At 52.7% G+C, this 25,605-nt stretch overlaps 1 protein-coding gene across 11 annotated transcripts in view; it reads left to right on the forward strand.

Moving 5' to 3' along the window:
• TTC39A (tetratricopeptide repeat domain 39A) overlaps positions 1 to 25,605 on the forward strand; it is a 58,882-nt gene that overhangs the window by 10,140 nt on the left and 23,137 nt on the right. For 7 of the 11 annotated variants that reach the window (XR_012325081.1, XR_012325084.1, XR_012325066.1 and 4 more), the window contains exons 2-8: positions 10,092 to 10,196; positions 16,310 to 16,441; positions 17,337 to 17,413; positions 18,690 to 18,757; positions 21,156 to 21,220; positions 23,271 to 23,370; positions 24,717 to 24,782. Coding sequence is in view for 8 of the 11 variants with exons in the window: in XM_073789904.1 (XP_073646005.1) it covers positions 10,092 to 10,196; positions 16,310 to 16,441; positions 17,337 to 17,413; positions 18,690 to 18,757; positions 21,156 to 21,220; positions 23,271 to 23,370; positions 24,717 to 24,782 (613 nt within the window). In the remaining 3 variants the exon portion in view is untranslated. Of the gene's footprint in view, positions 1 to 2,921; positions 3,075 to 3,313; positions 3,617 to 10,091; positions 10,197 to 10,471; positions 16,169 to 16,309; positions 16,442 to 17,336; positions 17,414 to 18,689; positions 18,758 to 21,155; positions 21,221 to 23,270; positions 23,371 to 24,716; positions 24,783 to 25,605 lie in introns of those variants that run through there. The other 4 variants (XM_033866929.2, XM_033866934.2, XM_033866948.2 and 1 more) reach the window with 4 other exon arrangements.

The following is a 25,605-nucleotide window of genomic DNA, read 5'->3' on the forward strand; positions in this document are numbered from 1 at the left end:
CCTTTTTAAGCTGAGAGATGGTATTAGTGAAAACAGTCTATATTGAGACGTCTCAGGGCCACTGAGAAGTGCAGTGAGCCCAGTGGTTTGTTCTTACAGGCTGGGGAGAAGATGAGAGAGGAAAACAGGCCTCGCATCTCCCAGGCACCAAGCACCAGAAAAAAAGGTCCCGTGGCAGGGGAGGAGGGAACCCAGGACTCAGGATGCTCTCCTGGTCCCCTGGGAATGAGCAGGTGACCTGAGCAGGGTCACTGGGGTTGGGAGGCAGAAATAATGGTGACTCACAGGCTCCCCAGGGTTGGGGCTAGGAAGGAGCTCTTGGGAGCCGGGAACTACCCAGGTGGAACCCTCAGGAGGGGTGGGCCACTCTGATGCTCTGACTCACCAGGCGAGTGGCCCCAGCATCACTGCCACCGTTGTGGCATGGGCAGAGTTCCAGCTCTGAAGGCAAAGCGGAGCCTCAGTTTTCCTCTGTAGAAGGGGGAGAATAATAGCATCTACCTTGGCACTGTCACCACCATCGTCAGGGCACTTATGTAACACCATAAGCGCATGCTAGGCACCATTCTGGGCGTTTTACACATAATGCTGAATCCTCACAATGACCCTTTGAAGCAGGCAGTACTTCCATCTTACTGATGAGGAAACTGAGTCTCAGAGAGGTGGTTAAAAGTGTGCATTAAACGAGATAATCCACGTTATATACTTAACATGCGTGGCACATAATAAGCCTTCGATGAACATCAGTCATTATTATAATCATTACCTCAGAGGAAAATGGTAAAGTGCTAAAAGTTTTTGGTGATTAGTTAGGCACTTATACAGAGATGTCAGACCAGGCCCTACCCTCCAGAAGGTCCCAGTCTGATGGCAGAGACAGTCACATACAAACCTCACTCCACCCCCACCCTACACAGATGGTGTTCACCCAGGGTGATAGGGGAGGTCAAAGTGGGTTAGAGCAGTGTGTGCCCAGGAAGCCCCTGACCCATCTAGGGAGGAAGGGCTTCCTGGAAGAGGAGGCATCTGAACTGAAACCTGCAGGGTGAGTAGGAGCTTTCGCACAGGGCAGGATTTTAATAAATGTTGGTCAAATACAGTAAAGATTTACTTTGAAGCTAATGTAGCATAAACCTTCAGAACTCCTTACTCACCTGGCCCCTCCCAAGGCTCTGGGAGGACCCTGGCAATTTTATTTTGGTAAATTTGTATTTTTTTTAAAAAAAAGAAGCCTTTCAATTGTACGATTTTGGATCATCCCTTGGTTAAATGAATGAATAATATGTGACAAGGAAGAAGGTGTGTTCCAGGCAGAGGGAACAGTATGTGCAAATGCCTAGAGACCTGAAAGTGCCTGGCATGTGATAAGACCCCCCAGCCCCCCACCGCCAGCCTCCTCACCCAGGCTCCTCTTTACACACAGTGCTGGTCTTCTCACCAGCTTCACAAACTCCAGCTGTCCTCAGTGTACCTTTGCCCACTTCCATGCTTTTTCATCCATGTACCCATCTGGTACATCCTTTCTACAACTTCATTGTGTATAAATAATACAAACTTCAAGGCTCAACTCTGTCCACCTTCTCCAGGAAGCCCCCAGCCTATATAGCACTCTCCTTTATCTGGACTTCTGCAGATGACAGTGGATGTTATCATAGCCCACTCCTTGTAGTTAATTATCTTTTCCATGCTTATGTCAGAATCCCAGAGGTGGGATAACCCTTGCTAGTGAGCACCTGGCTCTGCTCACATATGGACAGCATAAGAACTCACTACCTTTCTAGACAACCTGTTTAGATTTAAACAGTAATCTCCTAAACCTCTCCCCTCTGCCACCAGGCCCAATCTGCCTGGCTCTCCCAGGACCTAGTCCAAGCCCTCTTTCTATCATGGCTGCTTCTACAGACTCCTCCTGTTTCCTTTTCTAACATCCTGGAGCTCAGGGCAGATCCAGGGGTGCTGGAGTCCCTCCTCCTTCTGTCCCCTGCCTTTGTGAAGGGACAGCTCTAATGGCAGCCACGTGCTCTGATGAGTCATGATTAAGAGTGCTCTGATGAGTCATGATTAAGAGCATCTGGGGCCTGGACGTGGTAGCTGGTTAACTCTTCATGGGCCAGTGGCTCTTCTGCCAGGAGACCAGGTCGGCTTCAACCCTGGTCCTAGACATATACCTTAGGGATGGGCACACAGTAGGCATCTGAGGAGTGTTATGGGTGACCCCACATAGGCCCTGGGGATTCAGGGGAGAGGGGACCCAGAAGGCAAGGGTGTGCACTTTGGAGTCAGGAGGGTTGAGTTCCAATCACGACTTGCCGTTTTTTTTAGGTGAGTGGCCTTGGGCAAGTCACGTGAACTCTGTACCTTAGTTTCCCCATCTGTAAAATGGCAGCTATGGGGACTATTTGAGGAGGCGAGTGTGAACTGCTGGCTAGCAGCGAGTGCTAAACCGCGTTATTTTCTGCCTTCTGGTCTCCTGCAAACACAGTCAAGCTGTGGACAGGTGGGTGGGATTAAAATCCAAGCCTGACTCTGGAGGCCATGTCTTTCTTTGCATGAATGCCTCCGACCCGATGCAGTAGGATGATGAAGGGCTTGGGTCGGGGGCGGTGAGAGTGGCAGGGAGGTGGACCTCAGGCCTAGGAGAACTTCCCGGGACCACACTGGTGGGGCTCCTTAGGAAGGAGCGAGCCCCCGCTCTCGGGGGCATGGGCTGGGCAGACCTTGGGCGCCCAGGGGTCTTACCCGTCAAAGCGGAGGTGGGGCGGGGGCGCCTTCCGCTGGCGGGCAGGCCCCAAGCAGCCCCCGCCCGCTGCTGGGCCCGCGTCTGCGGTCGGCCTCGGGCGGGCGGCGGCCTGGCCCCACTGCGCAGGTGGGCAGACCGAGGCCCGGCCCTGCCCCGCCGCCTTCCCCGCCCCCGGCGCTCCCCTCCCCGGCCGGCGCGTCCGCGGCTCGGCGGCACAGCGCCCGCTCGGGGTTCCGGCGGCAGCACCTGGGCCGCGGCTGGCGTCCGCGGGGGCACGCTGTCCGCCCCCCTCGGCGATGACCACGGCCGGCTCCCCGGGCGCCGTGCCGGCAGGGTAAGTGCGCTGCGGAGCGGCCCCGGAGGGCGCGGGCGGGGCGGGGCGGGGGGCGGCGCCGGGCCTGGCCTCCCGCGAGGCCCGCACTGCGGCTTCCAGCCTCTGCGGGGCGGCACCGCGACCCCCGCCCCTCCCGGCCTCCGGGTGCTGCCGCCGCCACCTTCGGAGAGCGGGGAGGGGGCTGCGCGGGGACGGTGGAGGCCCTGGGCACCCTGGGTCGGTCGGTCACTCCCCGCTGGGTCCCAACTTTGTTAGGAAGCTGTGGCCACAGCCAAGTCAGAGCCTCCTTCCTCCGCTCGTGGCGTTTACATCTCCACACCTGTGGGTGGGCTCTTATTGTCACTTCCGAAACAGGTGAGGAAACTGAGCAGTAGCTCTTAAATGACTTGTCTTAGGTCTCCCAGGAGGTGAGAAGTGGGCCTGGGATTTGAACCCAGCGATGCCAGACAGTACTTCATGTTCGGGGATATTCGGAGGAGTTAAAAGACTAAGATAGGAACTGGCCCGGCCCACCGGGCACAACCGGAACAGGGGTAGTAAAGGTGGGTGTTGTCACTTTCAACGTGGCACTTCTGCTCATCCCCACCCCACCCCGTTGAGGAACCCTGTAGGACCCCTACACCGCCCCTGTAGCAGTGACAGCTGCCAGCTGCTGGGAGACCTGGAGCAACTCTGCCATTCCTGGACCCCCGTGGATAGGGGCTGGGAGCCCTGCTGCTGGGAGCCGGCACTGCTAGGAGGTTGCTGGGTGGAGATCCTGCGCAGGTGAGCTGGGAGGGCTGCCGTTCTGCCTGGAGCCTCACCACCAGGGACAATATTTGCCTAGGGCCTCAGGGCTAACACATGAACAGGGAGGTGACTCGGCTGGTGCCAGCTGTCAGCTGGAGGCCTCCACAGGGCCTGTGTGTGTCCCAGGCTGAGGGCTTGGAAGTTGGGTAGCCGGTGGACACCCTGGCCTGGGGGAGGGTTGCCTGGTGAGTCAGGCAGTGTTTTGTATGACATCGACCAAGTCCTTTATCCTCCCTAGACTTCTGGTCTCTCCTTTGGAAAATACAGGGAGGCTGGGCTGGCTGCTCCCTTCCTTCTCTGGGCTGGTCTTTGTAAATCTGGAAGCTGGTTAAATCCCTTCTGCCCAGTCCTGAGCACCACCCCATTGGGCCCAGAAAAATGGTTTCCAGGAGAGAAGGCAGGCATGGAGCAGGGCACCTATTAAAGAATCCTGAACTCCCAGACTAGACTCCTCATTCTTCCTTCTTCCTTGCACACTCACATCCCTGACTGAGTCCTCTCTACAACCCAGGGCTCCTCTGGCCCCTCCTTGGGCCTCCAGGGCAATGAGCCTGCCCTTCTAGCACTGGCAGGTCATCCTCACACTAAACCATACCTACCCACCTGCGTGCCCTCCAGGTCCATCTGTCCCTGGCCCTGTTCAGTGCCATTCTGATGGGGTCTGAGCAGAGCAGGAGCAAAGCAGTTCCACCTTCACCATAGACACTCATTCAGTCAGTCAACAAACACTCCCAGGCCTGCTCTGGGCCCAGCCCCATGTGTGAGGCTCAGTGGTGAAAAGACCAACATTTAAATCTCCTCCACTTTAAAAATTATGAAATATTTTCAGCCTTCAGAAGAATATCACAAATAATAAAATGAACTCCATGCCCTTGCCAGCAAGCTTTTTCAGATGTTAACATTGTGCCCTGTTTATTTCATATTCTTTGTAAGACATAAAGCATCCCTGTGGACCAGCCCACCCTTCCCTCTACAGAGATAGTCACCATCCTGAATTTTGGTTTTATCATTTCTCTGTCTGTTTTTATTCTTTTGCTGAGTATGTATAAGCCTAAAAAATGCGCAGCTCTTTAAATTTTTTCTGTAAATGGAGTCATATAGCACCAATCATTCTGCAGCTTGCCTTTTCTCACTCAGCTTCAGGTTACTGAGATCTAGCTCTCTTGATCCTTGAAGCCCTGGTCCCCACTTGCCTTGAAGTATGATATGCCACCTGATGTAGAGACCATCATTTATTTATTTATCCAGCCTTCTTGGTGAACACTGAGGTGGTTCCCCGTGTCTTGTTATTCAAACATTGGATATTCTTGAATGATTGTCCTTTGCACATATGTGAGCCTTCTTCCATGTTGCCAGGTAGGAGTGGAATTGCTGGGATTTTACAGGATATGTGCGCTCAATCTTTTAAAGTTACTTAGTTTCATTATAAAAGTGGTGCCGCTCGGTAAAAGAAATGATGGAAATACATAATCTTAGGGAAAAAAATGTGCTAATGTTTCCCGAATACTTCCTATTGTGCTTTCCACTGTCTCAGTCATTCTTCCCAGCAACCCTGGGAGGTAGGTCATTCCCATTTCATTGATGAGGAAACTGAGGCTCATATAGGTTAAAGAACCTTCCCACGTTTCTCCAGCAAGTGATTGCTGAGCTGCAGCTTGAGTCCAGGGTTGTCTGCTTTCAAAACTCCGCGCTACCTAGGCCACACCACGTCACTCCCTGCCACGTGGTACTCGCGTTATGCACAGCTAAGCGGGACTCTGGGAGCAGAGTCACAATCGTATTTGCAATTTAGAAAGGTCACTGTGGATGTGACAGATCCCCACGGACAGGTTGCCTTACCCCCTGAGCCAGAAGTTCCCCCCGAATGCTGGAAGGAAGTAGAAGCCAGCTCTGATTCCAGTCTGCTCTCTGAGTGACTGCCTCGCCCTGCCTCCACTGCCCCACCCATCTCACCCTGACTGGGATCCGGGTAGGAGGGCTTCCTGTCTCCAGCGGAGAAGAGGGTCCCCCAGCTCTGCCCATCAGACACTGAGGTAGTGGTTTACAGGCAGACCACCGTGGGGAGGTGGGAGGAAAGGGGAGTGGGGTGGCCCTCTTCTCACTTTGGCTTCAAGCCCCCTCCCCCGCTACACTAAAGTTCCTGGTGTTAGTTGTCACCAGCCATGCTCCACGCTCCATCCTGCTCAGCATCCTCCCCATACCAGAGTTTCCACCCGGCACAGCAAAGAGGCCACCATCACCACTTGGGAGCCCAGGAATATTTTGGCCTGGGCCCCGGCAGGGTGGCTTGGAGCAGAAAGGCCTTAAAGACGTGGGGACAGCCTGCAGAGAAGTGGGGACCTCAGTCACAGCCAGGGGAGGGTAATGGTTTGGCAGGTTGCTTTTGCAGAAAGTATTTCTGTCTTCTCCCAGGTTCCTGGGAGGAGGACATCAGGTTCCTGTCTTCACTGTCTTCACTTATCTATCAAATGCAGATAAGAACATCTGGCTCTTGGGGCTGGTGGGAGGACTGAGTGAAATAATGCAATCATCAATTTAGATAACTTGAAGTGATAGTCTCATAGTGGTGATAGGTGTTTGTTCATGCTATTATTAGGTCAAACGGGGCCAATGTCCCCAGCCTGCCTGAGCTCCCCAGCCAGCTGGGATGCCCCCATCCCACCCGTACACTTACAGGCCTTCCAGAGCCTCTGTCTTCTCCACCTGCTCCATGATGGCCTGTGCCCCCTCCTCACTATGGTATCATGCCTCCAGCCCTTTGCTCACACTCTTTTCCTCTTCTGGGACTTCCTTCTCCATCTTGTCCTCAATTCAGGGCCATCTTATCCAGAAATCTTCCTTGACGGCACCCCCCTCACTTCCGGGCCTCCCCAGCCCCCAGTGACCCCCATGATCACGGCCCTGATGGCTCTGGCCGTCACTGTAGCCCTCAAGGGCAGGCCCACGTCTGGGTCCAGTTTCTTTCCCCAGAGTCCAGCCCCAGGCCTGGCCCAGAGCCAGAGATGGGTGGATGTTTGTGGCAGGGAAGAAATCAGCTCCAGGGCTGCCCCAAAGCAGCTGCCCGTCTGGAGAGGTCACCGCAGACCCACCTCATGACAGTTAAGGGGAAGTGGCGCTGGGGCTGCCAGGGGAGGGACTATGCATCTCTGTGCTGTCTGTGCATCTTTCTCTCCAGGTAGACCAAGGAGGCAGAACCTCTTGACGGGGTTGGAGGTGGGGGTGGGAGCGGGGTGTGCGCAGAAGTGGGAGGTAGGCTCTCGACTCTGGAATTGTTTAGAGATGGGCAGAAGCCAGGACAATGGACTTGACTTCCTGGCTCAGGCAGAAACGGGTTAGAACCCACGCTTAGGCGTGTGACCTTGGCCAAGTCACCTCTCTTCTGTGCCTCAGTCTCCTCATCTGCAGTGGAGGTAATAACCCCACTCCACAAGGCTTTGTGAGGGCTCACAGAGAGCATGCCAGTTAAATGCCTGGGGCAGTAGGTACTCACTGCCTTTTCATTGATTCATGCAACAGAGACAGTGGAATGAACACCACTCACTAGGCTAAGCCCTGGGTGCCAAGGAAGACTCTGTCCCTGCCTCATGAAGAGGCGGGCAGAGGCTGCTTCCAGTGGGGCCTTTTTGGCCCTGGAAAGGAACTTGATCTTTATCCTAAGAGTAGGACAGGGAAGGATTTCAAATCCAGAAGTGACATGGTCAGATTTCGGTTTTAAAAAGATAATTTTGGCTATTATGAGAGGGACAGAGTAAAGGGAATAATGCTTCCTACATTATCCCTTAAAAAAACTACCTAGTGGCTGGATGAGTTACAACATACATCCTTTAAAATACATTCCTGAGTGCCCACAGAAGTAACAGATCCTCTCAGGCCAAGAATTCAGAGAGAGCTGAAATCAGGCTGGTAAATTAGATGAAGCCACAGCAACTGAGGGTATTTACAAATTCCAGAAACCTAGAATCTTGAGTTTTAATGACACTTAAGGAATGGGAAATAAGGACTTGGGGCTACCCAACGACAGTGTGAAGAGTTGGAACTCAGCCTCCCTACCACCTCACGTGAATCTGCCACCTTCAAAGGGCGTCCTCAGCAAATAGGGGCATTGACTAGAAAAAACACCCACCCACCACGAAGGGAGGCGGCAGTTCTTGTGGGGACAAAGAAGCTCCCTAGACAATTATACATGTTGGTCTGCCCTCACACAAATTTCAGGTTTGAATATACACTACCTCTGTGGTCCTGGGTATGCTAAACTAAAAAAAGTAACATAAATGGTCTTGGGGGGGTGGTAGCACCCCAGGGAAGCTGGCTGAAGTGAATGAAAATCCTCTCTGGAGGAATGGATTCTCATTTCAAGATCCCTTCGGGATCAGTCAAATAGGAGCTCATGGTAAAATTACAAAACACACAAAGAAACAAGTCGCTGTGAGCAATAGATACCAGAAGCAAGAAATAGCAGAATTAAGAGTCTAAGATCCTAGAGTGTTAAGATATTGATTATAACTGATTGTGTTTAAAATGTATAAAGAAATCAAAGATAGACTTGCAACAATACGCAGGGAACAAAATACTGCCCAAAATGACCAAGCAGATTTGAAAAACAACCAAGTGGAATTTCTGAGATGAAAAATAAAATCACTGAAATTAAAAACTCAGTAGAGGATAAGTAGCGGATGAGACCCACTTAAAGAGAATTAGCGAAATGAAAGATCTAAAGAAATTACTTAGAGTCTAACAGAGAGAGTGAACGAGATGGCAAAGAAGAGAGAGAAGAGGCATGAAAAACAATAAAATGGGATAACAGAGAGAGAGAAGAGTTAGGAATGGACAGGAGTAGAGGAGGGGTCTTCCATCAGATGTGGGTACAGATGGTAGTGGCCTGGACTGGGGGGCACTGGGTGTAGAAGGAAGTGGATTAAGAGATGTTCAGGAGGTAGAACTGATAGGGCTTATTGATGGAGTAGATGACGGAGGCCAGGGGGAGGATGTGTCAAGGATGACTATTTCTGACTTGAGAAACTTGGTCGAGGGGTACTATTTATTGAGATGGCAAATCTGGAGAACAGATTTGGGAGAACAAACAAGAGTTCAGTTCTGACCAGAGCATGTTTCATTTTGCCTGGGAAGTTCTGTTGATGCATCACAGAGGAGGAGATATTAGAGCTGGGCCTTAAGATAGGTGTAGAAGTTTACCTGGTGGAGAAAGAACTTTATTAACTTTGGGGGAAAAGGATCTCCTTTCAGTACGATCATCGAGACACTTTTTAGAGCCTTCTCTACTTAAAAGCGACCCCTTGAGAAGAGACATTCATAAGACCATCAGACAGGACTTTTGGGATCATCTCTCATCTTTCAGATGGGAAGCTGAGGCTCAGAAAGATCAGGGATTTGCCCTCCTAGCCCAAGACTCTCCATCCATCCATCCATTCATTCATTCACTGACTTAACCTATATTTATCAAAAGCCCATTTTGTACCAGATACTAGGTGCCGGTGATACAGCAGTGAACAAAACAAAGATTCCTGCCCTCAGGAAGCTTATATTTTAGTGGAGGGAGACAGATAATAAACACAAAAATAAGTAAAAAAATATATATGTCAGAGGGTGGTAAGAGCTATCAAGAAGTGTAAGGACCGGAAGGAGGTCAGGTGTACTGGAGGTGCCATTGGGAAGGTGGCCCTTGAACATAAAAGGCCCTGACAGCTCTTACAGGGTGGCTGCCCACTATGGCCCATTGTGACAGCGCCTGTGGGGTTCTAGAATGCAGGCCTGAGGAGGCCAGGAGAAGGCCTAGAGAAGACGCAGGAAGAAAAGAGCTGAAGTGGGAGTTAGTGGGTAGGCTGTGCCCCCCAGTGGGGGCAGAAAAGTCCAATGGGTCGGAAGGGCCACAAAGACTCCTTTTACCCTTGTGAGAGGTAAGATAAATTTATTCCTGAGGTTTCCTTGCACCAACCCACCACATCCCATCCTCAGCCCCTCCCCACGATCTCAGATGACACCACCCCCCTCTGCTCCCCCTCCCACCTTTAGGAACACTTAGAGGTAAGTCCAAATTGTCCTGTGTCTTAGTACAGAGTGGGCAGCCTGGAGGAGCTCATGACAGGCATCCAAGGACCACCAGGGAGTTCGAGTGGGCCTTGGGCGGCTCTGTTCCAGCCAGGACAGTCGAGCCTCTCAACTGAGGCTCTGTTGAGAGCTCCCAGGTCATGCCTGTGTGTCTCCCATCAGGACTCCTGTGAGCAGCCTCCATGAGTCCCTGGACCAGTGCATGACCGCCCTGGACCTCTTCCTCACCAACCAGTTCTCAGAAGCACTCAGCTACCTCAAGCCCAGGTGAGGCTTAAGCCCAGGTTGGGGATGGAGGGTGTGTGTGTGTGTGTGTGTGTGTGTGTGTGTGTGTGTGTGTGTGTGTGTGTGTGTGTGTGTGTGTGTGTGTGTGTGTGTGTGTGTGTGTGTGTGTGTGTGTGTGTGTGTGCGCGCGCGCACACGTGCATGCACACATGTAAGTGTAGGGATGGGGATGCCAGATGGAGAACCAGAGGTTTTATGTGAGAGGAACCCTGTGTAACTCAATGCCTTCAGCCTTCTGGGTCACTATGACCCCTGAGAATCCCATAAAAATGGCTCAGGGTCCCCATTCCACAGCCAGGAACAGCCAGGCCCTCCCCAAGGTCACTGTGACTTCCTTCCCCTCAGGTCTTGCAGCTTCTTCCACTTTGATTTCTTGTTCCCACTGAATCCAGCTCTAAAACAGCCCCTTTTTGTTATTTTCCTCCAAAGCACTGAAGACTTGAGTTGCTTTTACTCAAGGCTTTAGGGCAATGATGACAGTAGTTTAGCCATTTCTTCTAGTGTTGACTGCCTTATTTCTTTTTTTGGCTGCATTGCGCGCAGGCTTTCTCTAGTGCGGTGTGCGGGCTTCTCATTGCGGTGGCTTCTCTTGTTGTGGAGCACAGGCTCTAGGCACGTGGGCTTCAGTAGTTGCAGCACGCGGGCTCAGTGGTTGTGGCACTCGGCCCCTAGAGTGTGCAGTCTTCAGTAGTTACGGTGCATGGGCTCTAGGGTGCGCAGGCTTCAGTAGTTGTGGCGTGTGGGCTCAGTAGTTGTGGCTTGGGGCTCTAGAGCGCAGGCTCAGTAGTTGTGGCACACGGGCTTAGTTACTCTGTGGTATGTGGGATCTTCCCCGACCTGGGATTGAACCCGGGCCCCCTGCATTGGCAGGCAGATTCTTAACCACTGCACCACCAGGGAATTCCCTGCCTTATTTCTAAATAATATGCTTAGAGTGCTCTTTCTTTACTTACCACTTTTTTCAATTTTTTAAAAACTGAAATTAAGTTGAGATATAATTCACATACCATAAAATTCACTCTTGTTACTTTTTGCTTTTACACATCACCTGATGGTTGACAAGAATTTAGCTTTCTTATACCCCTGCCTCACCTCCCTTCCCTCCTCCTATCATTATATCACAATATCTGGCTAAATCAGTAATCAGTATTTTCATTATTATAACTATGTAATTATGCTCATTGCAGAGACAAGTCTTACATTGTAAGATTACATTTTCTTTCTGGAGTTAATAATTGTCTTGTTTTCTTCATTTGCCTGATTCGCTATACGTTTATCCTGAACTCTTTATAACTACTGCATCAAGTCATGAGGTTTTCCATAAATACTCAGACATATCAGGTAAGCCCTCAGTCCCTCTTTTTCCTGGAAACCTTTCCCCTGGAAGACAGGCCTGTTTACTGGCCACCTTCCAGCCGGCTCCTGGAATCCCCTTTGCTTCTCCCCTGTTTGCTTGGCCTGGCTTTTTCTCTCTCATATCTGTATCCTCCCTCATTTAACTAGAGCAGGTCCTCTAGAAATTTCCAAAGAGAGAGTTGCATGAATATGATCTTTCCCCCTCAGAATTTTGAAGGCGTTGTTTTCTGCCCTGTTTTCTGGCATGTACTGTAGCCGGGAGAATCCTGATTCTTCTTACATGGCATGGGGTCTTTTTTCCTTCTCCAGAGATGTTTAGGATCTTCTCTTTTATTCCTGCAAATCTGAAATTTCACAATGATGTGCCAGAATGTAGGTCTTTTTACTTGGCATTTTTTTTTCTTTGTTTGTTTTGGCTGCGCTGGGTCTTCGTTGCTGCACACGGGCTTCCTCTAGTTGCAGCGAGCGGGGGCTACTCTTCATTACAGTGTGCGGGCTTCTCATTGCAGTGGCTTCTCTTGTTGCCGAGCACAGGCTCTAGGCGCACGGGCTTCAGTAGTTGCAGCACACGGACTCAGTAGTTGTGGCTCATGGGCCCTAGACCACAGGCTCAGTATTGTGGCACACGGGCTTAGTTACTCCGTGGCATGTGGGATCTTCCCAGACCAGGGCTCGAACCCATGTCCCCAGGTTAGCAGGCGGATTCCCAACCACTGCGTCAACGGGGAAGTCCTCTTGGTATTTTTTTATTCAGAAACTGAGTTCTAGGAAATTCTCTCGTATGATCCTTCCACGTTCTGTTTCCCTTTCCTGGGCTTTGTTTAAGGCAGGTATTGGACTTCCTGGATCAGTCCTCTTCTAAGATATTTATCCGCACACCACCCCCCTCGCATTTCTTTATCTTTTTTCCTCTGATTTATGGGAGAGTTCCTCAACCTTATCATTAAATCCACTGACTTTTCTTTCTTGTGTGTAATCATATGATTAATTCCCTAGTACTCTTCAGTGTTCTCTGAATGTTCTTTTTTTCCTAAAACATCTTATTCTTTGTTTATGAGTGCACTGTGTTCTTTATATGTATATTTAAAAATATGAGTGTCCTGAGGATAGGACCTGGCATGTAGCAAGCCCTCTAATAAGTATTTATTGTTGTTATTACTATTAGCACAGAATATTATCTCTTTTAAAAGTATTTTATTCTTTCCCTGCATAATCTTGGCTTTCTCCAGGTTTCCTTTTTCTGTGTAATGGGGGGAGTACTCTCCTCATGGTAGGGTGGGAGGCGCTACCCTGAAATGCCCGATGGTCCCTGGCTGGCTGTCTGGTCGTATTTAAGAGCACATTCACTCAAAGGCCAACTGGAAGGTCTGGGCCAAGAAGCCTTGTAATTGGTGGGATCAGCTTTTGGATGATCTGGCAGAGAGCGGGCCCCAGATGTTAGCTTTTCCAGAGAAGAATCCTCCATTCCTCAGTCTGGACAGAGAGCCCCTGGCTGCCTGAGTTCCGGGACTGGGATAGGGGTGAGGGGCCAGGGGTCTAATCATGTCTGCTGCCTGCTTGCCCGATCCCCTCTTTGCAGCTCTAGGTTGTCCTCTGCCACAACTGGTTCCCCCAGGTCCCCAGGGAAAGCAAGTGCTGGGGTAGGGGGACGGCTTTCCCCAAGCCTCAAGCCAGGCCCGTTCAGTTTCTCTAGACCTGACTGACCCATTGATCTCCTGTCTGGGGTCAGTGGCCCAGCTTCTGAGCGGGGCAGCTCCAGGGCTTGGTGGTCTTGAGTCGTACGGTAGTCCCTCCGCGAGCAGTCCTCACACCTCATCCCCACCCTCTGGGGGGATCCAGCTTGAGGTACGGCAGGGCCGGGTCTGCTCGGGAGTGGGGCCGCTGCCTGAGGCAGGCCAGGCCCCATCTTGCCCCATCACCGAACATCCAGGCTCCCCTCCCAGTGCTTTAGGGAGGCTCCCCGGCTCCCCTTCCCTCCTGGTCACTACCCGTCCCGAAGTGGCTCCTCTCTGCCACTGCCCCCTCAACGCCCTCCTCCCGCCCTCGGCCCCCTCCTCGCTGAGGGGCTGCCTCGCCTTCCCTCACCTCAGGAGGGCCCTCTACTAGGGGTCCTGCAACTCAGGCCCCCGAGAGGCAACGCCTGCCCTGAAGGAAACACCACAGAGAGAACAGGCTTCCTGTGAGGCCACCTTTCATCTCACACGTGAGGCACTGTAACCTCTCTTTCTCTTGACTCCTGCCCCATTCCGGAAAAGGGTCTTTGCTTTCTTTTGAGTTGAAGCGCTTCCTCCCCAAACAGTGGATGTCATGAGCACACTCCCCGTCCCTTCTTGTGACAACCAAATAATGTTTCCAGAAATTGCTAGCTGTCAGGGGAGGGGTGGGCAGATTCAGTAAAAATACCTCCCCATCTCTGTTAAGAACCACTGGTCTAGATAAAATAATTCTTGCTCAAAAACGGTCTGCTCTCCCCATTCACAGCCACTGAAGCTGTGAAGGATGCTGGGGGTCAGTGTCATCCACTGCTCCCCATAGCACGCGTGGTGTCTCGTTTCACTGTCACCTCTGTTATACCTCTGTGCCCTGAATCCCAGTCCAGACCAGAGTTGGGGGCTTCCACGTCATGGGCTGGGGAGGGGCTAGGATTCCCAGCTGCAGGTGCCTGTCGGGGCCTTGGGCCTCAGACTAGAAATTCCATTTCGCCTGCCAGCTGCCCAGGAGGGGCTCTCTCTCCTACTGGGCTGGGCAGGTGTGGCTGAGTCTGGGCCTGGGACCTGGGGGCGAGGAGGGTGAGAGTTGGAGAGGCCTGGGGGAAGGGGATTATCTGGGAGGTGGGTCTGTGTGCTGCCCGGGAAACCCTTCCTCAGGGAGAAAGTTTTTATGTAGGGCAATGACCCTTGACCCTGGCAGGACACAGAGGGACTCAGACTCACATTCATTGAACATCGGTGTTATGGCCCTGGCCTGGGCACCCTACTTAAGCCACCCAGAGTCCTGGGAGAGAAGGGTTATTGTATCCATTTTACAGAGGAAAAGCCTGAGGCTCAGAGAGGCTGCAAGACTCACGAGGATCACACAGCTGGTGACTAGCGAGGCCAGGATTCCAACCTGTGTCTGAGAGACTCTGAAGCCTGAGTTCTGTAACCCCACTGCAGACTGTGGCCTCCTTTCCACAAGCCACTGCCCTCAGATAAGCAGTTCTAGCAGAGACCTGGGAGGTGTCCCAACAGCTGCCAGGACTGGTCTCCTTCATGAACCTTTGACTTCCAAGGATAATATCACCTGAGAATCACCCAGAAGTAAAAAAGCAACTTAATTTACAGAGGTGCTTTATGAATGAGGAACAGGTGAAGTCTTATGATAGAATAGATGGTCTATAAACCTTAGTCATCTTCTCTCTCCCCTGAAGTTCCCAGCATAAGCCTGGCACTGAGGAGTTTGGAAAATAATTAATAAGGGGGTGTAGGGAAGGGAGCAAAAAATCGCTGCAGCATCTACTGTGTGCCAGGCAAGGGTAATCCCCAGCCAGACCCACATGGACTCGGGTGGGCCAGCATTATTGTCCCCATTTTGCAGAAGCATAAATCAAGGCCCAGATACATTGTGACTTCCCCACGTACAGAGGAGGACTGGCATTGGTCCCATCCTTCCTTGCCTGTTGCTCTCTGCGTGTGTTAGATTAAATGCCACCCCTCTTCCCCCCAACACCCTTTAGATGCAAGGTCTGGGGCTGTGGCGGAGCCGGGAGACAGGATGGGGAGGCTTCCTGAGACCGGCTCACTCAGCCCTGTCACGTTGGTGCTGAGTCAGAGATAAATCTCACACAAGCGCTGTCCTTGAGGAGCCCACAGTCTGGGAGAGAGCTGAGCCTCGGCTGATATAAGTTCAGTGTGACCTGTGCCTCAGTTATAGACACATGCTCCCTTTGGGAGGGAGCCCTGGATTCCCAGTGGCCTTTGAGGCATTTGAGGGCCTTCACAGATGAGTCAGGAGATGCGGGGGTAGGGGATGGGCATTTCAGGCTGAGGGAACAGCAAGGACAAAGGCCTGCAGGAGGGAAGATGTGGGCTTTTCTCGAGAGTGTGTGTGGTTCAGTGTGGTATAGTCTTGAATGTGACCAGATGGTGGGTCAGAAGCATAAGTGATATGAGGGCTGGGCTGGAGAGGTGGGCAGGGCCTGTGATGTGTGGTGCCTTGGGCCCCCAGCATTGTCTCATGGGATGTGGAAGTCACGGGAGGGCTCAGGCAGAGAGCAACAGGATCAGATGATGGGGTGGGGAGAGGCAGGAGGTGGCGAGGTCAGTGAGGTCCAGGGAACAAGGATGGGCAAGCCCGAGGTGGGGCTTGAGGAGAGAAGAGACCCCACAGACAGGACCTGTGGTAGATGGGGCAGCAGGTGAGAGGCAGGCCCTGGCGCAGGGGAGTACCACCTCAGGCCAACACACTGCTGAGCTCTTTCGGAGTCCTCACGGCAGCCTTGCTGCTGCCGTCCATGTGGAATGGGTGAGAAACCGAGGCTCAGATCTGGAGTCACGTAGAGCCACTCAGCAGGAAGAAGAGATGCTGGGATCCGAGGCCGCCTGAGCAGCAATGGAAGGGTCAGCCCTTGGCGAGTCCCTTCCCCTCTCTGGACCTGTGTTTCCTCCCATGCGGGATGGGGGAGGGAACGGTGGGTGATGACACAGGGTCAGCTACCTTAGAGTTCTAGTTTATGCTCTCGTGTCCCTTCTCTCTGGCAGAACCAAGGAGAGCATGTACCACTCACTGACGTATGCCACCATCCTGGAGATGCAGGCCATGATGACCTTTGACCCCCAGGACATCCTACTTGCTGGCAACATGTTGAAGGAGGCCCAGTCACTCTGTCAGAGGTCGCGGCCGGGGGTGTGGACAGGGTTGAGGGGTTGTGAGGCCCATCCTTCTGTCACCTTGGCCTATCCCAGTGCCTAACATGCCACTATTAGTCCTACTCCTTTTGGCTAAGAAAAGGTGTCCCCAAGTGCTAAAACCCATCCCTGTTAGCACTGCCTCAGGAGCTGTGTTGTCTGAGTCAGTCACGGAGGGCTTCCAGGGGCCAGGCTGGCTTGGGAGGAGACAAATCCTGGCTCTGTCACGTAATAACTCGCTGACCTTGGGCAAGCCCCTTTCTGGTCTGAACTTTCCTCATCTGTGAAATGGGTGTGATGACAGGGTTGTTGTGGGGACTGAATGAAGACTTCGGTTACGGGACCTGGTGCATAGTTTGTGTTCAGTACATGTTAACTGCCTGTATGCGTGAATGAATAGACCCTCAGGGTTCGTGCACAGGTGGAGTCGTCATTCACTGGGACACACCCCTGCCTGCCCTAGGCCAGGCCCTGTGCTGGGCACTAGCCACCCAGGGAATCATCAGACCCCGGCCCCTCTGACGCCTGAACTGCCTGATCGGGGAGACAGGCACAGACAGTAACATCCCAGCCCGATGCAGGGAGGCTCATGGGGTCGTGGGGGTCCAGCTGGAGGAGCAGGAAAGGCATCCTGGAGGAGGTGATGCCAGAGCTGGGTCCTGTAGGGTGACTAGGAACTGGCCAGGGTATAGCAGGCAGGGGAGGGGGCTCCATGCAGAGGCAACAGCAGGGGCAAGGGTGTGAGAAGGCCTGGACTGGGGGGAGTTGCCAGGAGTTTAGTGTGTGGAGTCCTACGGGAGGGGCAGGAGATGCTGTGGGAGGCACACGGGCGCCTCGCTCACCCTCCCTGAATGACCTGAGATCCCATTTTCCTCTTCAGGCACCGGAGGAAGTCCTCTGTAACAAATTCCTTCAACAACCTGTTGCACCGCCCCACTATGGACCAATTCACGGAAGGTGTGGCATCTGGGATGTGCTCTCAACTCTGCTGACGCCAGGCAGCCCGGTTCCAGGCCCAGGAAGGGGTGGGAAGGGACAGGTGTCCTCCCAGTTGTCACCCAGGGGGCCGGGCCCTGCCCTAGACACTGGGACACAGATGGGTCAGACCTGGGGCCTTTTGAGGACTGGTCTCAGGTGGCGGGGGTGGGGGTGGGGTGGTGAGGGCGGGGGAGCAGGTGAGACTCACTTACCTGACAGTATTACCTGCTGGAAATTAGGTATGAAAATGCTGTCACAAGGTCCATGCACTTTGCTCCTCAGGCCAGTGTGGGCTTAGGACTGTGTGTGCAGTTAGGTTTACTGGTTTAATTATCTTAGTGATCTCACGTGCTCCTGCGGGGAATGTGGTCCTAGAGGCTGACACACTGAGATGAAACAGCTGGGGGCCGTGGAAGAGAAGGTCTGGGCCGCCAGAGCCATGTGGCATCTTTGTGCCGTGACCACATGTGGCAGTCCTGGAGACAGCAGCAGCCAACCATAAGCAATTTGGGGCCCTTTAGTGCAGGGGCAAATGGCCCTCCCCACCTCGAGAGCCCTTTGAAGGTTCCAGTGCAAAACAGTGCTTATGATGGTGCCACTCTCTCCTTCCTACCTTCCATGGCTCCCTGCTGCCCACAGGACCAAATCTGCAGGCCTCCACCAGTGTTTAAGACCCTTTACAGCCAGACTTCTGCCCCTCATCTTTCCCTGTCCCCTAAATCTCTCCCTGCTCCACCCCATTTCAACCTTCTGTGGCCCAGCTGTCCCCCAGGCACCTGAGTTGTTTGGCTTTCCTGGGCCTCTGCCGAGAAAGCTCTTCCTGCCTCATCCTTCCATCCCATGTTCAATTCAAATAGCCCAACTCAGGTGTCTTCTTCTGGAAGTCTTTCCTGACTCCTCGGGCTGTGTTCGTTCTCCTTCCTTACTCCTGCAGCCTGCGGCTTCCCTGGGTTTATCCATTCATCCCAGCACTGTAGGGGTGTTGGTGCACAGCACCTACAGTGACGCCCGGAGGACAAGAGAACAAGGCCCAGGGCCCTGTGCTGACATTCTCGGGGGTGGGGTCAGGGGTGTGAGCTAATTCAGGGCAATGGTGCCTGCCACCAGGCAACCTGGTGATGGGGATTCGGGAGGTGGCAGGCAGGTGCTGACTCAGGCTCCCTTTGCCTTTGGGGAAGTGGGATGAGGAGGATTTGGCCCAAGCCTCCTGCCAAGAGTCCCAGGAGGCCGCAGGGCTTTGGTTTTCTCCCTGCAGTGGAAATCCACGCTGAGGTCTGCTACGCAGAGTGCCTGCTGCAGAGAGCAGCCCTGACCTTCCTGCAGGTAGGAACCCTCTTCTTGTACAAGCAGCCTGGGGGTTTCAGAAGATGGGTCACCACGTCTTAGCCTGAAGGGTCTAGAGCAGCCATGCCCAGCCCCCTTGGGGTTGAGGCGAGGACTGAGGCTCCGTCACCCCAACACTCCTGGCCCTGGGCAGGCTCAGTGGCAGAGGTGATGGGCCTTACCCCTCCACACGGAGCACACGCGTTCCCACCCACTACCAGGATGTGCTTCCACCTCGTGACTGCTGCTTCCCTGCTGTTTTCATGTCACAGGGGTGACAGAGCCTGCTTTACGTTTGATTCATTCAGCAGACTAGTCTGAATGAATCAAACGTGATTCATTCAAGAACTTGACTTGTAGAACCTGCAACATACCAGGCTTTGTATGTACATTACAGGCATGTTGTTTTTACATACATTATACACATTGCATTTTTTTTTTTTTTTTAAGATGTTGGGGGTAGGAGTTTATTAATTTATTTATTTTTGCTGTGTTGGGTCTTCGTTTCTGTGTGAGGGCTTTCTCTAGTTGTGGCAAGCGGGGGCCACTCTTCATCGCGATGCGCGGGCCTCTCACTATCGCGGCCTCTCTTGTTGCGGAGCACAGGCTCCAGACGTGCAGGCTCAGTAGTTGTGGCTCACAGGCCTAGTTGCTCCGCGGCATGTGGGATCCTCCCATACCAGGGCTTGAACCCGTGTCCCCTGCATTAGCAGGCAGATTCTCAACCACTGCGCCACCAGGGAAGCCCCTGCATGTTTGTTTTTACCTACATTTCTATGTATTATTTAATCAGCACCTCCCAGGCCTATGATGGGGAGGATTAGTGGGGGAGGAACCGCTTTCCCAGGGTCACATGGTTAGCAAATGGCAGAGCTGGGATTTGAACCAGGTCTGGCCAACTCAGAGCCTATGCTCCTCACCACAGTGGAAATTATGAGAACCATCATCATCATGATTTTACCAAAAAGCCTGGATTATAATTATAAAATATAATCATCATGTAAATAGGTGTACTGGGGTGGAGAGGCACCTATAAATTTTATTGTTGGGGTACTGTTTATTTTTGTTAGTGATTTTTCTGTCTTTTTGGACCTCAGATGATTAGAATTGGATTAATCTGAATTCTTCGTTAGGATCACTGTAATAATTGCACCATGACTGGCCTTTTATTTCCGTTGTTTGTTTACCCTATTATTAAACATAATAATCACCCACGAACCCCCCACCCAACCGGAGAACAGAACCCTGCTGGCACATCTCCTTGCCCTCTGCCTCCCTTCCCCCAGGGGAAACCACTACCTAGAGTTTGTATTTATCATCACCCGCCCTATTTTTTTTTTTTTTTTAGCGGTACGCGGGCCTCTCACTGTTGTGGCCTCTCCCGTTGCGGAGCACAGGCTCCAGACGCGCAGGCTCAGCGGCCATGGCTCATGGGCCCAGCCGCTCCGCGGCATGTGGGATCTTCCCGGACCGGGGCACGAACCCACGTCCCCTGCGTCGGCAGGCGGACTCTCAACCACTGCACCACCAGGGAAGCCCCCCCGCCCTATTTTTTAAAAATGGTTTTCTTGGCTTCCTATTCATGTCTGAACAGCATATTGTTATGTTTTAGTTGCCTTTGAGCTTCTTAAGGCCTCAAGCTGTGTGGGACTTGCTTTCTTCACCCAACCGTACGTGGCAGTGTAATACTGCCTTCTATGAATATACCAGTTTGTTTATCCATTATCCTGCTGAAGGATATCTGGGTTGTTTCCGGTTCTTGGCTGCTATGAACCGTGATTCTGTGAGCATTCTTGAAGATGTTCATCCATTTCTCTTGGGTGTATACCTGGGAGTGGAACTGTCAGGTGGACTGTAGGTATTGGTGCTTTTTTTTTTTTTGGCTGCACTGTGTGGCATGCGGGATCTTAGTTCCCCAACCAGGGTTCGAACCTGTGCCCCCTCTAGTGGAAGCATGGAGTCATAATCACTGGACCGCCAGGGAAGTCCCTAGGTACTGGCGCTTTAAATTACAAATGTGATAAATACCTGCTTGTTGTAAAAAAACACAAGCAATCAAAAAACGAACGTCTCCCTTCTTTCCCCACAGTTCCGCCACTATTAACCGGTGGGAGCATCTCCTCCAGGCCTCTCTCCACGCACATAGTATATGTACATATGAGCCTGCTACAGGAGGTTGTGGTTGAGCCCTGGGCATTGTGGAGGTCTTGTTTGGCAAGCAAGACCCTTATCTCAAGTACCAGGGGTAGAGTGGGGAGGCCTCTGACCCCACCCACGTGGGGCCCCTCATAAAGCTGGGCCCAGGGAGGGCCAGGCAGTATCCAGAGCCTTGTATGATCCCTCTCAAGCCTGTGGCTACCCACCCAGGCCCGGCTCTTAGCATCTCTCCCCCCTGCAGGACGAGAACATGGTGAGCTTCATCAAGGGTGGCATCAAAGTTCGAAACAGCTACCAGACCTACAAGTGAGTGGGGCTGGCCTGGGGGGCCTGAGGCCACAGCATCTACTGCCCTGTGTCCCTCAGGCTGCTTTGTGGGAGGTAGAGGGCACTGGCTGGAGGCAGGAAACCTAGAATGCTATGTGACCTCAGATAGATTTCTGTACCCTCAGGACTTCAGTTTTCTGGAATATTATTCCCCTGGGTGTATCCGTTCATTTGGTCCCCCTGGGAGCTGACTCTGTGCCTGACCCTGAGCTAGGGGAAAACAAGGCACATGTTCTGTACAAACAGCTCGGTCTGGTGGGGGTGGGAGAAAGACACAGGAACAGTCATTTTGAGAATAGCCGCAGGACTCCTACACATCCGTAAAGGCCCCGTCCAAATGCCGCTTTCCCCATGAAGCCTTCCTTGAACCCTCCAGTACACAGGGATGATGCTTACATAATACACACCACCTCTCCAAACTGGGAGCTCCTCGAGAGCCAGACTAGTTCCATGTCATCTCAGCACTGGGCCACACGTAGGCCGTGTTTATGGGGCAAAGACTGAAGACTCAGTCCAGAGCGCTTCTGCCCAATGTGGTCCTGCAATCCTTATCTACAATTCCAAAATCAGAAAAGCTCTGAAAATAATTAACCCTCCCCACTGCCCCAATTTTGGCATTGAAACTACTTTTCCATTAAAAGTTGACTTGAATTGACTTGAGACTATCATCTTTATTTTCCCCACTTAATGTGACTATTTCCCTGCAGAGAGATGGTGAGTTTGATTTCCAGGTACTACTGGGGTATAGCACACCATGCAGTATATGGACACCACACTGCTTTGTGGGTCCTGCTGGAATTGTTCAGGGAAACCAGACTGTGTTCTGGCCCTTGTAGTCTCCCTACCAGCTGCCAGAGTGATGTTTTCAAAGCACAAACCTTGTCAGGTCAGTCAGTCCCTGCCAACTCCTGAGACCCCCTCTTGCTCTTAGAATAAACTCCTGGGTCCTGCCGAGTCATTCCTGGGAGGTCCCCCTGTCCTCCTAGCCGTAGCTCCCGTCCCACCGTGCCTCAGACATTTGGGCCTTCCCTCAGGTTTTCAAACATGCCAGATTTCTACCTCAGGGCCCTGGGACACACTGTCTTCTCTGCCAGGAACACTTTGTGCCAGGCTAACTCCTCATCACTCAGTTTTCAGCTCAGATGTCAGCTCCTTGAGGAAACCTTCCCAGAACCCCAAACTAGGCCAGGCTCCAGGGTTCCTCTTCATCCTCACAGTGACTCGATAGGGGTCCGTCTCTAAGAGCGGGAGAGTTGTGAGGACAGCAGCTTGATGGCTTTGCTCCCTGCTGTCCTCCGGTGCTTGGCACAGAGAAACCTTAGTCCGTGTTTGCTGAGCAAATGCCCTCAAGATGCTCGTGTCCTGGAAGGGAGGCAGGTACATCTTTAAAGCCCCTGTCCTGCTCCAGACAGACTGGGATATGGACTCTGAGCTATTGGTGACCAGAAGAAAGAGGATTGGATTCCAACCAAGAGACTCCAGGAAGACTTCCTCAAGGAGGCGGTGTTGGAGTTAACCCAGTGGTTCCCAACTGGGGGCGGTTTTTCCTCCCACGAGACGTTTGGCTGTGTCTGGAGACATTTTGATTGTCATACTGGGGGAGGTTGCTGCTGGCATCCAGTGGGTAGAGGCCAGGGCTGCTGCTGAGCACCCCAGGATGCACAGGACGGCCTCCCGCTCCCACCTGAACAAAGAAATTATCCGGTTATCCAGCCTAAAATACTAGTAGTGCCGAGGTTGAGAAACTGTCCTAGACAGAATGCAGAGCACGAGCAAATGCCTAGATGTTGGACGGGGCGGGTGTGCTAGGGCTGATATAGCTGAAATTCAAGAGCAAGCGGTGTGTCATTACGATGGGAGATGGGGCTAGAAATTCCTCGAATATCAGCTCTCCGGATTGCCAGACGGTTACAGATCCACGGCCAGGGAGTTCTGAGATCAGCTAGGAGTATAGGGGCAACTTGGGCCCAGCTGGAAGAGGACCCAGCCCCCCACATGTGGCTGAAACAGGCTTTGCATCCCTCCGCAGGGAGCTAGACAGCCTCGTGCAGTCCTCACAGTACTGCAAGGGAGAGAACCACAGGCACTTTGAAGGAGGAGTGAAGCTCGGTGTGGGAGCCTTCAACCTGGTGAGTGGGCATGCCCTTCCCACATCCACAGTGTCTGGGTTCAAGATTAATCTCCCCTGCACATCCCTGCCCTACCCACGGTCTCTGCCGAGCTACTATCCCATGCCCCAGTGATGAAGCAGACACGTGGCCAGCCTGGGGGCTCACAGCTGGGGTGGAGATGGGGGCTGGCCATGGCTCCAGAGTCCCTTCTGTGCGTTTCTTCCCAGGGCAAGTTGAAAGCTTGAAATCCACTATAGTGGCAGCGTTTACAGCACCAGAAACTGACAAACACAATACATGGGGGCCTTTTCCTCCCTGGAGGGCTGGTGGTTAAACATTGACGAGTGGCAGGGAAGGAGACAGGCCTGGAAACAGCTGACGACCCACAGGGAACAGAGAGCCAGGACTCCTTCCTGGGGGAGCCCGGGAAGGTTTCACAGAGGGGATAATATTTGAGCTGGATCTGGAAGGATCCATAAGCGGAGGACGTTTTCCAGGCAGGAAGGGCATTCTAGGCAGAGGGCACAGTGAGCTGAGGCAGGGAGGCTCAGAAGAAAGAATTGTGCCTGCTCCTGGAAGGAGGAGCCGCTCTCTGACGATTCAGACTTCTGGCCCTGGGTGGCCAGGGACTTACCCAAAAGTGTGAGTGTGGCAGGGGGTGGCTCTCTCCCCTCTAGGCAAAGCCTGTTCTGATGGGGGTCCCTACCCCTCTCTGGGTTCCAGATTCCCCCTGTGTAAAATGGGAGCAGTGATCCCGGCCCAAGTGCTGGGAAATACCAGCTGCCAAGTGCATCAGATACTTCAGCAGGTTGTAGCTGGACTGCCTGCGGTTCGAGAACCGGCTCCACCTCTGACGAGCTGTGGTGCCTCGGACATATCCCGTCACTTATCTGTGCCCTGTTTCTCCGTCTGTTGAGAGGGGTTAGTGACCCCTTCTTTGCAGGACTGTTCTGAGGATCAAATGCAATGACAGAGCCCCTGTTACAAAGTAGGGATTCAGTGTAATAACAATAGCTAACTGCTAGGTGCAGGCCCTATTATGTGCTTCACATATATTAATTTGATCCATCTGGTAGGGGCTATTATTATTCCCATTTTACAGATGAGGAAACTGAGGCAGAGAGAGGAAATGTAGCTGCCCGAGCTGGGAGTGGTGAGACTAGGATTTAGACGCAGTCGGCTCCTAATTGTCACTCTGTAGTGCCTCTATCTGGGGAAGCTGGCTTTCAGAAACCTAGGGCCTCCTCATGGGCATTCCAGAGACAGGGCCTGCACCTCTGGGATTACCCCCAGGACTCTGGAGACTTGGAGATTGGGAGGGTCAGCCCCCACCCCTTCACGTGTCCACCTGCCTCTTCCTGCAGACGCTGTCCATGCTTCCTACCAGGATCCTGCGGCTGCTAGAGTTCGTGGGGTTTTCAGGAAACAAGGTAACCACCTTCCTTCTGGGGATCTCCACCTGCTCAGCCCCAGGGCTGGAGCTCAGCTGAACAGGGTGAGGCTGAGGGGCTGCGGGGCCTGAGTGCCAGTCCTGGCTCAGCCCCCCTCAGTGTGTGGCCCTGGACAAGGCTCAGACCTCTCTGGACCTCAGTCTCCTCTCCTGCAAATGAGGCCATTGATCCCTGCCAGGCCCTTCGCAGGGTAGAGAGGCTCTCGGGTAAGGGTGGGTGTGAAGAGCAGCTCCTGGGGTCCTTCAGGGGCTTGGGACCATATTCTCTGAGCCTGGCAGGTGTCAGGAACCTGGTCCTTCTCCCCTCAGAAGACCTTGAGCAAGTCCCTTCCCTTGGGACCATTTTCTGGTCTGGGAGATGCCCAAGGGAAGCCCTACTGTGCATTGGGCCTTGAGGTGGAAACCAGAGGACTCAGGCACCCAGAGGCTTTACTGAGGGCAGGAATCTGAGTGCCAGGTAGCAGATCAGGGAGGGCTCCCTGGTGGAGGAGGCCTGATGTGGTACAAGAAGCATTAACCTGGAAGTCAGGGGCCCTGGGTCAGTCCAGCCTCATCCCCTTCTCCCTGTGAGTCTGAGCAAGGCCCGCCCTCCTCTGGGCCTCTTTGTTTTGTAAAACAAGGGGCTTTTTTTTTTTTTTTTTTTTACATCAGGTCAATGTTTCTCCAACTTGGACTTTCTCCAGCCCTTCCTGATTTTTGCCATGTCCACACACCTCTGTATTATTACTTATGTATCATTTTTCTCAAATGTGATTCATATTTTTTACTTAAATTTATTTAAAGGAAACATTACTACACAGAAA

Source organism: Tursiops truncatus, chromosome 1, assembly GCF_011762595.2.
Source record: "Tursiops truncatus isolate mTurTru1 chromosome 1, mTurTru1.mat.Y, whole genome shotgun sequence".
NCBI classification, from domain to species: Eukaryota; Metazoa; Chordata; class Mammalia; order Artiodactyla; family Delphinidae; genus Tursiops; species Tursiops truncatus.